This window comes from Piliocolobus tephrosceles, chromosome 13 (genome assembly GCF_002776525.5).
Source record: "Piliocolobus tephrosceles isolate RC106 chromosome 13, ASM277652v3, whole genome shotgun sequence".
NCBI lineage: Eukaryota > Metazoa > Chordata > Mammalia > Primates > Cercopithecidae > Piliocolobus > Piliocolobus tephrosceles.
In genome coordinates, this window is record NC_045446.1 from 76,626,918 (window position 1) to 76,643,747 (window position 16,830).

A 16,830-nucleotide genomic window follows, 5' to 3' on the forward strand; every position below is an offset into this window, starting at 1 on the left:
GAGGACCTCATGGAAGTGCTACTAGATCCTTTTATTATCGCCAGAAACCTAGTGCCTAAGGCCACATACCTGTTAGCAGTGTGGGGATTTGAACATGAGCCCACCTGACTGGAAAGCTTTTCTCTTAATTGCCTAATTTGAGTTATTTGGGTCAAGAGTGGAATTAGACAGCTTGCTCACTTTCCATATATTTTTACGAAGTCTGCTATCTTCTTAAAGATATCTAAAAGAATCTGTCAACTCTGAAGGCAATTCCCAAAAAGGAAATGGTTTGAGAAAAGGCAACACCAAAATAATTGCTGTGCAGCTACCCGGGGTGATTAGTCTGATGAATGAGATCATTCCTCATTGGATTAAGCTCTGGACTTTTAAGCGCTAAACATAAACAACAAGAAAAGTATTGTGGTAGCCTTGCCTATGAGACAGCCTGCAGTTTTTAATTTGTCTGAGTCCTGGCCGGCAGCCTAGATGTAACCTTGCTCTGTCGCTGTCCTCTAGAGGCCTGGCACTGTGGACTCGGTGTTGTCTAGCAGAGAGGCCTTGAGGAAGTGGCCCGGCAGTGTGCTTGCATTTCCAAGGTGAGTGCTTTGCTTCATGGGTTCCTCTAGGCACTAGCACTCCTTACTGATCTGCTGATCTCATTGGGCAGTATTTCTCAATGTTTTGTAGCTCAAGCTCCTTTTAATGTATTCTCTGTCTCTCCCGCTCTAAATGCACCAACAAAGAAGAGTTTATCGCATACCCTTTCTGTAGTTAAGTTAAATAACAATGGATATTTATTCTTTTTTATCCTCCCTCACTGAGACGGAGTATTGCTCTGTCACCCAGGCTGGAGTGCAGTGGCGCAATCTCTGTTCACTGTAACCTCTGTCTCCTGGGTTTAAGCAATTCTCTTCTGCCTCAGCCTTTCGAGTAGCTGAGATTACAGGCGCATGACACCACGCCTGGCTAATTTTTGTACTTTTAGTAGAGATGGGGTTTCACCATATTGGCCAGGCTGGTCTCAAACTCCTGATCTCAAGTGATCCATCCGCCTCGACCTCCCAAAGTGCTGGGATTACAGGCGTGAGCCACCTTGCCCAGCCCATTTATAAAACTACCCTTGGCTCCTAGAAATTCTGATACTACCTTCCATCAACCTTAGTCCCTGCAGTATTAGTAAAACTCTTCTCACCTGCTGAGCTTTCCTCTACTTTGTAGCACTTCTTCTACCCTAGCTGCTGCTTCTTCCTTCAGTTCAGCTCATTTCCTGTCAGAGCTCAGATTTTTACCACTAAACGGGTTAAACAGGTAAGTTAGAATAAGGAAACAGCTTTACTCCATGAACACAGTGGTTGTTACTGGTGGTTGCATATTACTTCGTTTAATCTTAACGACAATCATGTGACATATGTATTATAATTCTCCATTTTACCACGATACAAAATTAATTTTAATTTTTTTTCTTTTACATGAATGAAGCAACATGGTGCACTATTGAGAGCACCGGAGTAGGAGTCAGTAGACATCAGTTTTATTTCCAGTTTGGCCATCACTTATTTATTGTGTGCCCTTAATTATGTTAATAATTTTAATTGCTGTGCTATTAACCACTGTGCATTTCAGGTGGAGGAAGTTTGGGGAATAACAACTAGCTTCCTAAAGCATTCTTTAGGAAGTATGAGTACAGTATAAAAGTATGAGAATTTCTCAGATGTTTTGAGTGTGACATTCTCTCGTGCTTGTTGCTTTGGAACAACCCCCTCCTGGAAGAGCTGTTTGACAAATACCTCAGAAGATTCGGTGTGAAGTAAAGAGTAAGCCTTAGAGGTTGTTTTCCAGCCGTCTCATCTTGCACATGAAATGGCCATGCAACTAATAAGCAGCCAAGCTTATAGAAATAAGACCACGGCTCCTGGTCCAGTGTTCTTTCCATTGCACCATATTGCCTTACACTAAAAATAAATCAGCAGTTTGAAAATAATTTTGATTGTTTTGGAAGGCAAATGTGGCTGTTCCCTTTGACATATTTTGGCTTAGGCACTCCAGGAGGGAAATAATTGTAGTGGGTCAAAGAACACAGATGGAGGCTCCATCAAGTCAAGGGCCTAGAAATGGACAAGGGGACTTAAATACTCAAAACAACTGTTGATGTTTTATTTATGTGACATTTGGCCCCTGAATTGACTGAAGGTACCCCACCCCCACTCCCTACTCCAACCTAGTACTCCATACCTGAGACTAAAGAAATCGTACAACGACACACACCAACTGAACAACCCCCTTCCTCCCTGCTGCAAATTGTAGTTGTGCAAGTCCTTCACTTTTGCCGGGGGAGAGAATGATGAAGTGAAGTGGCAAAGGAGGGAGGAGACAAATGGTTATTTTGGGGCATACTCTACCAGGCTATGAATCTTTTGCCTTTAAGCTATCCAACAACCTTTTCTCACTGTATCACCCCAGATCATCTAGTTATAGAACTAGGATATAAAAATTCAAATGTAAACAAAACCCAATAACCTAAATAAAGGACTTTAAGGCAATTTCTCTATATGCAAGCTGCTTTTGAGACTACGGTATAGAGGGGAAGGTCTTGGTCAGCTCCCAGAAAACCTTGGAAAAAATTAATCTATGATATGTACTCAGCACATCAGAGCACTCACTCCTTGAAGAAAGTGGGCTTATTTCAGAAGCAGCCAGCTGGCTGGGTTACTTCCAAGACTTGAAAGTTCACACAGTCACCTGTTCAGGTTCAGTGCAGCGGAAAAACATATTGGCTCATTCCTAGGATTGAGCTCAAGGAGATGGAAAACAAACTGCCTATGGAGACCCTTGTAGAAGAATGTGGAGAGAATAGAGAAAGAAAGTGCAAGTTAAAAGACCAGTCAGACAAAGAAGAAGGCATCAGAGGTAGGCCAATGATTTCTGGATAAAATCTGTCACTCTTTACTGCTATGAGCCCAGTCATATTGCTTAGCCGAAGGTAAATAAAGTTAAATTTACAAATAATCACTATATTATTACTTTTTTTTTTTTTCCGAGTAGCTGGGATTACTGTCATGTGCTACCATGCCTGGCTAATTTTTTTAGTTTTTGTATAGATGACGTTTCACCATATTGGCCAGGCCGGTCTCGAACTCCTGACCTGAAGTGATCAGCCCATCTAGGCCATCCAAAGTGCTGGGATTACAGGCGTGAACCACTGCACCCAGCCACAAATAATCACCATATTATTTCTAACAAACACATTCTAGTCCTAGAATCCTGCATCTGACCTTAATTATGAGCTTACTTACTTTATGGGCCTTAGGTCCTATGACTCTCAGGCTCTTAGATCATCATCGCTTTGCTGGCTCCCCATTGCTCAAAGGGGCCAAAACTCAGATGACTATAGGGTCCAGGCAGGTAACGCAAATGCAGGAAGTGATCTGGATATAAGTGGGTTGGAGACATGTTAGCTTACTTAACATTTCTTATGAAAAACGAAGAGTGGCAGTTTTATCACTCTGATGTTTGTAGAAAAAAGCTGGATTCTCATACCTATGTCTGCATCTAATCTGTTGTGATAGTTGTTTTGGTGGAAGCAAATGAAGAAAATCCTAGGACTTCAAAGATTTTTTGTTTTTTTAACCAAAGACTTATTTTCTTTTTCAGATGGAGTCTCGCTCTGTCACCCAGGCTGGAGTTCAGTGGCACAATCTGGGCTCACTGCAACCTCCGCCTCCTGGGTTCAAGCGATTCTCCTGCATCATCCTCCCCCCAAGTAGCTGGGACTAAAGGTGTGAGCCACCACACCCAGCAAATTTTTGTATTTTTAGTATAGATGGGGTTTCACCATATTGGCCAGGCTGGTCTCAAACTCTTGACCTCAGGTGATCCGCCTGCCTCGGCCTCCCAGAGTGCTACGATTAGAGGCGGGAGCCACCACACACAGCCACAGACATTTTGAAAGGGTCCTAGGGACCCCAAAAAGTATGGCTTATCAGGCCACACTTTGAGGACTGTTCCTCTAGCAGATTGTTGCTTTGTGGAAATGTGGCCCAAGTGGTATCAAATCTTCTCATTTTTCCAATTTTAGTATGTGTGCTACCAAAGTGAGCACAATCTTCTGATTTTTCAAAAGAAGCAGAGATCCTGACTTTAGTGTGAACTCTATTAGTTGTTAAATGTTGACTTTTGTTGAAACAAAAAATGCTAACAAAACATACCAATGGGTGAACACTGGCTTGTGGATGTCTGTTTTCTATGTGTGGCCTACAGGATTGCATATCAACTTCTAGCCTAATATTCACATGCTTTCTCATTTCTCTAGTCTTATCCCCCACTGTGCCCTACACAGACCCCTTCTTTGGGCAAAATTATCTATTCATGTTCTTTTTTTTTTCTTTGAGGTGGGGTCTTGCTCTGTCACCCAGGGAGGAGTGCAGTGACACAATCTTGGCTCACTGCAGCCTCAACCTCCTGGGCTCAGGTGATCCTCCCACTTCAGCCTCCTGAGTAGCTAGGACCACAGGTGTGCAACACCATGCCTGGCTAATTTTTGTACTTTTTGTAGAGACAGGGTTTTGCCATGTTGCCTAGGCTGGTTTTGAACTCCTGAGCTCAAATGATCTGCCCACTTTGGCCTCCCAAAGTGCTAGGATTACAGGCATGAGCCACTGTGCTTGGCCTATTCATGCTCTTCTAACATGCCTGCCCTTCCCCAATTTCATCCTTTGTTCATTTTTCTTTCCTGCAGCTTGAACTGTCCTTCCTTTTATTTCAGTCTATCTCCATCCTACTCACCTTTTAGTACCCTTTTCACATCTCACTTCCTCCAGGAAAACTTACCACTGAATTCTGAAGTGGCTTCTCTCCTCTGAACATGCCAGATCCTTAAAGACTACATTTGGCTGGGCACAGTGGCTCACACCTGTAATCCTAGCACTTTGGAAGGCTGAGGTGGGTGGATCACCTGAGATCAGGAGTTTGAAGTCAGCCTGGCCAACATGGCGAAACCCAGTCTCTACTACAAATAAAAAAAATAAATAAAAAGTTAAAAAAAAAAGTTAGTTGGGAGTAGTGGCATGCACCTGTTATCCCAGCTACTCAGGAGGCTGAGGTGGGAGAATTGCTTGAACCTGGGAGGCAGAAGTTGCAATTAGCTGAGATTGGGTTACTGCACTCTAGCCTGGTGACAAGAGTAAGACTCCATCTCAAAAAAAAAAAAAAAAGATTGTAACATTTATTTTTGACTTATACATTTTGCATCGTTGTCCTAAGTTGTTATTTAGTAAATGTGTATTATAAAGCACTTAGCACTGTTAGCACATAAGATGACCTCCAAATGGAAGCTCTCACTTTTTTGTTTATATCTTATTTTTCTCTTCAACTATATCTCCTGAAAGATCTTTACAGGCAAAATGTCTAAATCTACAGATATCAAAGTTGTAAAACTGACACTGAAAAATGTTTCATAAGAAATGTTAACTAAACTAACATATCTCCTGGTCGTGTTATATCCAGCCCACTTCTTGCATTTATGTGAGTTGCCTCTTTTTGTCCTCTAAATACTTAGCACAGTGCTTTCTTTGCAAATACACAGCAAAAACATTTTTTTACATCACAATAGAACAAGGGGTGATTCTTTAAAGATAAGAGAGTATATCTTACATGAAAATTTCCCTTGGTAAAAATACACAGTTAGTGGTTTGAGAGTTGAAAGGAAACTCGTTTTCATTCATTCTTTATTCTACAGAGATCTCATCACCCAAGAGACTTCGAGATAGACAAGCTTTGTTCCCTGCCAAAGTGACAAATGTCAGCTTGCTGGAAAAGTCTGACCGAAGTGAGAGTGGTGGGAAGATTATGACCTCTGAAAGGTAATGCACTGACTTTTTTTTTTTTCTGTTGTACTTTACTAAATATATTTTTGAGTCATTGCTTGATGCAGGGAACTGTAACTGTTCATTAATTCATTTATCCAGTGTTCTTGACAGCTTTCTACATGCAACATGATGGGAATAATAAAGGTGACCAAGGTTCACCATCTAGTGGGAAGCCAGACATATGCAGAGGGATAAATTATGATTCAGCAGAATATATGTTATGACACAGGGGGAAACAAAATAGCACAGAGTATTTTGTAGATTTGGGCTTCCCAAATCTACAAAACTTTCCTGTTTTCTGAGTGCTTGGATATTATGATGTGACACAGTGTTATATTTACATCAAATTGGAAAGTAGTTTTGCCAAACATAGCCGGCACTCCATTAGTTCTCAATAAACATTACTTGAATGAATGGGTGTATTACAATTTATCATGGTCGTTTTCTTCTTGTGATGGTATGTCAAAAGATTTCTATATTTTATTCTTGTCTCTTTGAGTAGGATACTTTTTAAGACCTCAAATCAACCATATTCAACCGTGCTCATTCATTAAGTGTTTACTGAGCACCTATGTACTTTGCATTGTGCCAACCTTTAATTTATTAATGTGTCAAAATTTATCAGCTATCATATGTGCAATTTATGTACTCTGTGGATTACTAAAGTCATGTTTAAAACTCTAGGAATGCTTGTTTTGGATAATATCACTGTTATGAAAGATAATTGAGAATTAGATGTATAGTCCTTTAATTCAATACAACAAACATTGAGCACTACCATGTGCCAGGTACTATTCTAGGCACTGAAGATTCAGAGTTACAGACATATAAACCTGCTTTTATAAAACTTACAGTCTTGTAGGAAGACTGAAATTAAAAAAACAATGCATGTGATGAAGATAACAAAAGTACAGAGGCTGCAAAAGGAGAGAGTAATTGTTGGAAGTTGTTGGTAAAGGTTTCCTATAGAAGTTGACCCAAAAATGTTTGTTTCCTGTAGAAGTTAACCAAAAAATAGGCCAGGTGCAGTGGCTCATGCCTGTAATCCCAGCACTACGGGAGGCCGAGACAGGCGGATCACGAGGTCAGGAGATCGAGACCATCCTGGCTAACACGGTGAAACCCCATCTCTACTAAAAATACAAAAAATTAGCTGGGTGTGGTGGCGGGCGCCTGTAATCCCAGCTACTTGGGAGGCTGAGGCAGGAGAATGGCATGAACCTGGGAGGCAGAGCTTGCAGTGAGCTGAGACTGCACCACTGCATTCCAGCCTGGGTGACAGACCAAGACTCTGTCTCAAAAAAAAAAAAAAAAGTTAACCAAAAAATATTTTTTGTGCGATTACTAAAACAATACATGTTTATCATAGAAATTTTGAGGAAACCAAAAAAGCAAGAGTTACAAAAAATCACCCATAATCCCTCTACATAGAGGAAACTTTGTATTAACCTTACTGTGCATGTCATTTATTTCAATGCATATATAATATATACAGCTACTTACACTTGGAATATACATACTTTTTAAATAAAATTTAGATCATATTATATGAATTTTTGTTACATTTAATAAGTGGTGATTTCCCCATATTAAATATTCCAAAACCTTAACAAATAATTGCACATCATCTTAATGAAAGATTAAACCTTTTGTTTAACCAATCTGCTATTGGATATTTAGATGGCTTCCAGTTTTTAATTACTATAAATAATGTTGTGAAAATATAATTAAACATAATTCCTTGCATACATCTAGATATTCCATAGGATAAAAACTTTAAATTTCAGAGATAAGTGAGTCTATTTTCATGCCTTTGATACACATTGCCAACTATCTTCTTCATGATTGTAGCAAATTATCCTCTCAGCAACAGTAATATGACAGAGTGCTATCTTTTCTACAGTTTTGCTAATACTTTAGCAAAGTGAAATGATGGTATTCATTATTGTTTTTAACCTGTGTTTGTTTGACTTCTAGTGGGTTTTTTCTTGTTTTGTTTTTGAGACAGCATCTCACTCTGTCACCAAGGCTAAAGAACAGTGGCATGATCATGGCTCACTGCAGCTCAGCCTGCTGGGCTCAAGTGATTTTACTGCCTCAGACCCCCAAGTAGCTGGGACTATAGGTGCACACCACCACACCAGCTAATTTTTTTGATTTTTTTTTTTTAAGAGATGGGGTCTTAGTATGTTGTGTAGGCTGGTCTAGAACTCCTGGCCTCAAGCAATTCTCCCACTTCGGTCTCTCAAAGTGCTGGGATTACAGGCGTGAGCCACCACACCTGGCCTGCATTTATTTTTATCTTGTTTCTTAGCCATCTGTAGTTCTTTTACACTTTTCCTGCTTGAATCCTGTGTCCTTTTTCAGCTGGGAGCTTTCATTTTTCTTAAAAACAAGTTGTATTTCTTATAAAGAGAACTTCATATATCACAGATATGAATAGTTTATTGATGTGTATGTTTTAAACATTTTCCTAATTCTTTTTTTCTTTTTAATTTTGTTTCTGCACCATTTAGTGTACAGAAGTTTAAAATATATCTTTTCTGATTTACCAACCTGTCCAAGTCCCCGAACACCATGTTTGGGAATGTCAGTCCATAATTACATTTTCATTTTGAAAAAAAAAAATTCTTTTAGAAGAGTAAAGAATGATCTAGAGGGATAAGATTAGCAGCAGGGGAAGAGGTGTAATAAAATGGAAAAGTGTAGCACAATTTAGCAGAACAAGGCAGTAGTCTAGGCAATCTATTTCCAACAAATGACCCTAAGGCCTCAGAGGGCCTTAAGAGCACATCAAAGACTGAGAGTGAGGTCAGATGGGTGGGACTCTGGGCTCTATGTCCTCACTTCCACTGGAGGATGTGTGCTGTTTTTCTGTTTTATATACTGGGGTTTGAGTAAGATTTGTTTAAACTAAGAAGGATAGTACTTCCATTGTTTAACAGTTGAGTGTAACTCGTCTAGGGAAAGGTAATAAGGGTATGAAACAAAGATCAGACGGAAAGCTTTAGCTTTGACTGTTAGGGATTAGTTAAGGGAGGTTAAGAAGGAGATGTCAAAGATGACCCCAGATTTTGGCTTAGATAACTGGGAGAAGATGGCATCGTTATTCAAAATAGTGACTACTATAGGAAGTGCAAATTTAGCTGGTGCTGAAGGGCATGTAGTGGTTAGTGATTCTGTAAAATTTTCACTCCAAGTTAGAGGATTAAAAAAAATACAAGTGAATCGTCTTGGATCATAAGAATCCAGATTGAGACATGTTTCTTATTGCTTCCTCATGTCAGTTGCATCTGACAGGTTATTTAAATCAAACTTTTAGGGAATCAGCATTCGCCCAACCCCAGATTTTGAGGCCTAAGAGAAGTTATTAAAAAATAAAGGGTTCTGCTTCTAGTAATATGGTGGTCTAAATAATCTGAAAAGGTCCTCTACTGAGAGCCAAATCTAGTCCACCATATGTTTTTATAAATAGTTTCACCGAAACACTGCTATGCCCCTCCATTTGCATATTATCTGCACCTGCTACTTGCGTCAAGGACTGTGTGGCCCTCAAAGCCTAAAATATTCACTCTCTGGCCCTTTTCATAAAAAGTTTGCCAACGCCTGCTCTAAAGGATCTTATTTTCATCTCAGGCTCCTGACTTCTGACAGATGGAGCTGGGCTAAAAATGAGGTCAGAATCCAAAATTACAAAGACCACGTGGAAATAAGCTGCCATCAGAAACAATGAGAGCCATCAGAAACAAAAAAGATGGAAGAATTGAGCTCTCAAGGATTTTGGATCCTGAACATTATAAAATACAGAATATAGAATAAGATGTTTAAAATCTTTACATAAATTAAAAGAATGGAAAGTATGAACAAGTTGTAAGAAATTAGAAAACATGACCAGTGAGGTGGGAGTTGAGCATTTGCATTTTGGAATTGCAGTAAGGGAGTGTAGACTTATACAATATTTAATTCATTGGTTATTCGGAAGACTCAAATTTTATTACTTTTTCCAAATGAATAGAGGTTTTTAGTGGGGGCACTTTCTCATTTTATGCTGTGGTTCATTTAATGTCAGTTATTTGGTACTTTGTAATTTGCTGAACCTTCTTTTCTAGCTTGAGTACTTTTACGGTAATTGTTTTATGTATACTTGAAGACACTGTATACTACTATTCCTTAGACGTAAATTTCTAGATATTTAGATATTAACTAAACCTTGTTAAAATAAGTTGTTAAAAGCTTTAAAATCCTTACTATTTTTTTGAGAGAGATATTAAAAATCTTTAACCATGATGGTATATTTTTCAGTAATTACGTCAATTTTTGCTTCTTAAGCAATATTAAATTCTACACGTCTGGGATATTTTGGTAGATAGTTCCTTTTATCATTATGAAATATTTTCCTTTGTCTCTACTAAAATCTTTTGCCTTCATTTCTGTAGTACATAATTAACAATGCAACATTTGATTAGTATTTTACCTGGAATAGCCTTTTAATGCCATTTTAAGAATTTTTGTGTGCATTTTATTATTTCATGTGTGTCTCTACTAAATAGCTTATATTTGGATGTTTTAAAACTCAATCTAGACTTTAATTTCAGTTGTAATTATTGGTATATTTGAACCTATCTTTACTGTCTTATTTTGTATTTTCTATTTACGTCCATTTAACTTCATTATTACCCTTTTTCTGTTGGACTGATCACATTTCTTTAGTATGCTTTGAATTTCCTTTGACCACATTTCTTCAGTATGCTTTCAATTTCCTTCAAACTGCATCCCCTTCCAAACCTGTATTTTTGTTTTCTAGAACTTTTGTTCCAAATTGGTTTTAAATGTTAAAAAATTTGTATTATTTTATGGTCAATGATTAATTTGGATTTGCCAACATGTTTACCAATTTCTTTGGTCACCATCATTTCCTCTTTTTTCTTTTTCTTTTCTTTTCTTCCTTTTTATTTTTTTCCCCAGACTGGAGCACAGTGGCGTGATCTTGGCTCACTGCAACCTCCGCCTCCCACACTCAACCAATTCTCCTGCCTCAGCCTCCTGAGTAGTTGGGATTACAGGCGCACACCACCATGTCTGGTTATTTCTGTATTTTTAGTAGAGACAGGGTTTCACCATGTTGGCCAGGCTGGTCTCGAGCTCCTGACCTCAAGTGATCCCCCTGCCTTGGCCTCCCAAAGTGCTGGGATTACAGGCGTGGGCCACCACGCCTGGCCTGTTTCTTATATCCCTGTCCTTCCTCCTGGGTTCGTTTTTCTTCTTGCTAAAGTATATCCTGTAATGGTTCCCTGTCTTTTCAGTACACTTGTTCTTTGTATTGCTTAAAATGATTCTTACTGTGTTATCGCTCTTGAGTGCTGATTCTTGGTTCATAGTTATTTTCCTTCAGCATTTTAATGATATTGCTCCATTTTCTCCTGACAGTTGTCCTGATGCAACATCTGAGTCAATCTGGTTGTCATTCTTTCTTGTAGCTTTTAAGAATTTTTCTTATTTCTTGATGTTCTGCATGGCTATTCTTAGGAGTCATGACTTTCTGGAAAATTCTTATCTGTTATTTTCTAAAATATTGTTCTTTGCCATTTCCTTTATCCTAAAAATTCAGCACTCCTATTAAATGCATGTTTGAGCATCTGAATCTATTCTCTATTTCTCTACTTTTAAATAGTTTCATTCTTGGCCCGGCGAGGTGGCTCATGCCTGTAATACCAGCACTTTGGGAGGCCAAGGTGGGCAGACCATGAGGTCAGGAGTCCGAGACCAGTCTGATCAACATGGTAAAGCCCCGTGTCTACTAAAAATACAAAAATTAGCTGAGTGTGGTGGTGTGCACCTGTAATCCCAGCTACTTGGGAGACTGAGGCAGGAGAATCGCTTGAACTTGGGAGGCAGAGTTTGCAGTGAGCTGAGATCGCACCATTGTACTTCAGCCTGGGTGACAGAGTGAGACTCTGTCTCAAAAATTAAAATAAAATAAATAAAATTAAAAAATATTTTCATTATTCGAGCTGCTTTTTAGGTGATAATATCAGTCCTATTTTCTAATGAATACTAATATTAATATTAATACTCACCCCTAATTCATCTCCCTCCACCACAGTGACCACAGGCACCTTCCAACTGAAGGACTGCACTGGTTTGTTTGCTTGGAATGTCTTTTCCATCAGATATCTACACTGTTGTTCCCTTACTTCCTTCAGGTATTTACTCACATGTCACTTCCTTGGTAAGAACATCCCTGGCCATTCTCTTTACAGTTTAACACTCCATTCCTCCAGCATTGCAAGGCATTTATCATCATGGAACATACTATAGAGTTCACTTATTTATCTTGTCACTGGGCTCTCTATCTCCATCAGAATGTTAATTCCATGAGGGCAGGGACTTTTCTATGTGTGTATTTTGTTCTTCATTGCTTCTCCTATGCTTAGAACAGTGTACATGGTAAGCACTCAATACATTTCTGTGGAATGAATAAATTTCATCCCCATTTCACATAATTGGTAACTGAGATTTTGTAAGATTACACAGCTGGTCTGATGTCAGTCATCTTGTAAGCAAGAAAGCTGGGATTCAAACCCACCTTTATCGTCTGACACAAATTCAGATTCTGTGGTACATATTCTTAACCTCTACACATACAGCTGTTCTGAACTAAATCACTGAGATATTTTTCTTCATCTTACACTTGGCTTCTATAATTATTATTGCTCTTAGGTCAGACTGTATTAAACATTAATTAATGTTGCATTGTTTTTACAGCTTATCATCTCCAGGTTGTCTGAAACATGACAGTGACATGAAGCCCCAAACATCTCCAGCTTGTCAGGATCATGATAAGGCAGGACAGGTACAGTGTTTCCAAACAAATAAGCCCCATCAAAATCTTATACTGATTTTTGTTTCTCAAAGAGAGTTCTGGGAATCTCTCTTGCTTAATTATATGAGTATGGCTGAAGTACTCAAGTACTCAGGCTCAAAACTGAACTGTGATAAATCTATCTACTAGTCAAGATGCACTGGTAAACAAAAAAAGAATTGAGAAATCCCTTTCTAAGTTTCAGCTGCTTCTGATGAAGTGCGAGTTCATAAATAGTTCTGATGAAGTGCGAGTTCAGAAGATCCTTTAGAGTATTTCTGGGGTCCACACTGCAAATCTCATTTTGCTGTCACTAAAATAGCCATTAATAACAGGTTTCTTGATATACCTAGCCTTTGGAGAGCTTGTGAAGGGAATGTGAAAGCAAAAAGGTAAAATGTAAAAATTTATTTGTCCTGAAATTTGGGATTGTAGGAAATGTGCTATGTATGTTTGCAACGAGCACAACGAAATTCCCCGTTGTACTACGGTGAGGAAAGGAGGAGAGAGATAGAAGATGAGAGACTCGTACAGCAGTATCAGATGTTGAAAGATCAGGAGGCTCTCTTCAGACACCAGGTAGTCCGCCACCTTGATCAGTCTTTAATATGGGGCAGTAGAACATGATTATATAATGTAATTTATTATTATTTTTTATTGGCACAAGGTCTCACTCTGTCACCCAGGTTGAAATGCAGTGGCACAACCTCCGCTCACTGCAGCCTCCACCTACTTGGGCTCAGGTGATCCTTCTACCTCAGCCTCCAGATTAGCTGGGACTACAGGCACATGTCACCACACCTGGCTAATTTATGTATTTTTTGTAGAGATGGGGTTTCACCATGTTGCCCAGGGTGGTCTCCAACTCCTGGGTTCAAGCATTCCTCCCACCTCTGCCTCCCAAAGTACTGGGATTATAGGCATGACCCCCTGAGCCCAGCCTATAATGTAATTTAAAAATGTTCCATCATATGTCTGTACTGTGACATATCTAATCATGTATTTACTGTTAGATTAAAACTTGTGTTGATGTTTTCACTAATAATAAACAACAATGGGTCGAATGTTTGCACATATCACTGATTTTCTTTAACCTAAGGTCTGAATTTTAAAGGTGGAATTATTGGATTTATGTTTCTTTATTTCTGATAAAATACAACTCTGGTGAAGGCTTTTACCCTTCATATTCATGTCTTATTTCAAGCAAAGACAGAAAGGCACTTTTACACTTGCTGTATCCAGATTTATGTGGTGTCTAATAATTGACCCTACTGACTGCCCTTTCCTGCATTTGTGATGAGTTCTTCCATTCCTTAGATCCCTCTAGTGGTACCTAAAGGCCAAGAATAGGAAATAAAATACCTTTCCCAATCTACTTTTATAAATCTATAGGGATAACAGAAGGTACCATTGCCTCCAAAAGGCAGGTTTCTACCATGGCTGGATTATTTTAATGTAATAGAATTAAAATTTTTAAAGGCTCCACTTCAATATGTAATTAAAAATTTAATTTAAAACTTTTTTATATAAAATAGATGAAAAGTCTGGCTACTAGAGAACAGAATCAGAAAAATGCTGCCTATAATCTTGGAGTTGCTGAAGCTATAAGAAGCCACAAGAATGAGAAACCAGAATTTTATGTAAGTCTTTTTAAAATTTCTATTGCTAACACCTGGCCCATCGTGAGTCTTTGGATCCACTCCCTGTGTTGTAGGTTGTGCCTTTTTATTTTTTTGAGACGGAGTCTTGCTCTATCACCCAGGCTGGAGTGCAATGGTGCGGTCTCGGCTCACTGCAACCTCTGCCTCCCAGGTTCAAGCCATTCTCCTGCCTCAGCTTCCCGAGCAGCTGGGATTACAGGTGCCTGCCACCATGCCCTGCTAACTTTTGTATTTTTAGTAGAGACAGGGTTTCACCATGTTGGCCAGGCTGGTCTTGAACTCCTGGTCTCATAATCTGCCTGTCTTGGCTTCCCAAAGTGCTGGGATTACAAGTGTGAGCCACTGCGCCCGGCCAGTTTTGCCATTTTTTTAAGCGGCGGAGTTGAAAAGTGGGTGGTGCAGTTTGAAGCTTTCTTCTAGGGCAGGCGTTGTCTGGTGTCTATAGCCACACCACTCACATTCACTGTACTGTTCCCACTAGTCACTGCAGGTCTTGTTAATTATGGTAATTCTCAACCAGGATGTGGGATGGATGGAGAGGAGGGAGCAATATACTACTAAAGTCCAGCCCAAGGACCTAAGAGAACCAGCAGTATCAGTATCGCCTGGGAGCTTGCTGGAAATGCTGAATCTAGGGCCCCACCCCAGACTCCCTGAATGGGCATCTATGGTGCAATAAGATCCCCAGGTGATTTGTATTTGCATTAATGTTTGGGAAACCCAGATTCAGATGGTGGTGAGCCAACTGCTTCACTGCTTGATTTAATGTTTTCAATCATCATGTGCCTACCTTTATTTCTGCCTGAATCTTTCTCTTTATATACCACCATCTAGGCAGTCGACCCTCTGGATGTAAATCTAATAAAATATAATTTATTTATTCATCATCAAACATTTATTGAATTCCTCCATGCCGGCCACTGTGCTGGTGTCTAGGAATTCAAGGTTCCCTCTTCTGAAGAGGTCTCTAGTGGGAGAGACAGACACTTAGAGAGACAACTGTGTGGTATAACCAATGTGATGATAAATCTCTGAAAAAGGGCACTATATGAGCAAATGAAGAGATTCATTAACTTAGACCAGAGATTTGGGAAGACTTTCTGGTATACAAGAGTTAGGTAGAGAAACCAAGGGAGGAAGAGCATTCCAGGCAGGGAAGCAGGGAAGGAAGGAGAGAGAGAGCATGGGGCTTCTGAAATTTAGGCATGATCATTCTCTCTTCTTATATATAAGCTCCAGATTATATTTATCACTGCTGTGTATCTCTTCTTTGATATATCTATACACATCTTAAATTTAAAAAGACCTAAACAGAACTTTTGATTCCCTCCTTAACCTGTTCCTTTCTGTCTTCTCATGTTAGTAAGTGGTATCACGCACCAGCCATTTTGCACAAACGTGTTATCTAGTCATGATCTCAGTATTCCTTTCTCTGTTCCTTACATCCAATCATTTGCAAGTCCAGTTGCCTTTACCTCCAAAATGTATCCAGTATCTGTCCAAATGTCTTCGTCTTTAATGTTGCCACACTGAAAGTGCTGCTAAGCCACACTGTTATGCTCAACTTCTGCAATACTTCCCTTAGATTCACTGCTTGCATTCTTGCTCTCCTATAATTTATTCTCCACATAGCAACCAAAGTGATATTATAATATTGTTAACCAAAAGATACTATTCTCCCATTGAAAACCTCCACTGGCCTCCCATTGAGTTAAAATGAAATTTAGACTCCTCACCTTCAACTGTCAAATTCTACACACTTTGACTCCTGCCTTCCTCTTGGTCACTATGCCTTCTCCTTTCCCTTGGTCACTATGCCTCAGCCACAGAGACTTTTTTTCTGCTCACTGAACATGCCTAGCTTGTTTCCATCTAGTGTCTTTGCACTTAATGTTCCTTCTGTATAGAACACAGGTCTCCCTGATATTTACAGTGAGGGTGATTCATCTTCTCCATGGAAAAGCCTTCCTTTAATAACCAACCAGTTTAGCTCTCTTCCCCGCACTTAGCACTATCTTAAATGACCCGATGTACCGTTTCTTGTTCCTTGTCTGTCTCCTGCACCAGCATGCAGGCTTGATGAGTGTGAGGATCTCTGTTGTTGCTCACTGTTGGATCACCAGGATCTAGAATGGCCAGGCCCACAGTAGGTATTCAGTTTGCCCTCTTTCCAGTTCCTCTCTGTCCTTGCATGATTTTGCATGCACTCAGAATTCCTTCTTCCTTCCATCTGGATGTTGTAAATGCTAACTCACAACCTACTCCATGGAGTCCTTTTTCCTCTGTCTCAGCAATGGGATTCCAGTTGAAATTGACCCAATTGTCCCACAGACAGGTTTTTTTGTTTGTTTATTTTTGTTTTTATTTTAAATAAACATAGAAATTGACCCTTTTGGTCTTAAAGCTTGAAACTTAACCTTTGTTTTATCTGAGTTTCTTCCTCAGGAAAAAACCACTAGGC

The 16,830-nt window shown here is 39.4% G+C and overlaps 1 protein-coding gene across 2 annotated transcripts in view; it reads left to right on the forward strand.

Annotated features, from left to right (window-relative positions):
* The window catches only part of CCDC81 (coiled-coil domain containing 81), a 47,869-nt gene that overhangs the window by 19,921 nt on the left and 11,118 nt on the right, over positions 1–16,830 (forward strand). For both annotated transcript variants that reach the window (XM_023209129.1, XM_023209128.2), the window contains 6 exons: positions 499–578; positions 2,768–2,889; positions 5,717–5,840; positions 12,612–12,699; positions 13,144–13,287; positions 14,244–14,348. In XM_023209129.1, coding sequence (XP_023064897.1) covers positions 499–578; positions 2,768–2,889; positions 5,717–5,840; positions 12,612–12,699; positions 13,144–13,287; positions 14,244–14,348 — 663 coding nt within the window. The remainder of the gene's footprint in view (positions 1–498; positions 579–2,767; positions 2,890–5,716; positions 5,841–12,611; positions 12,700–13,143; positions 13,288–14,243; positions 14,349–16,830) is intronic.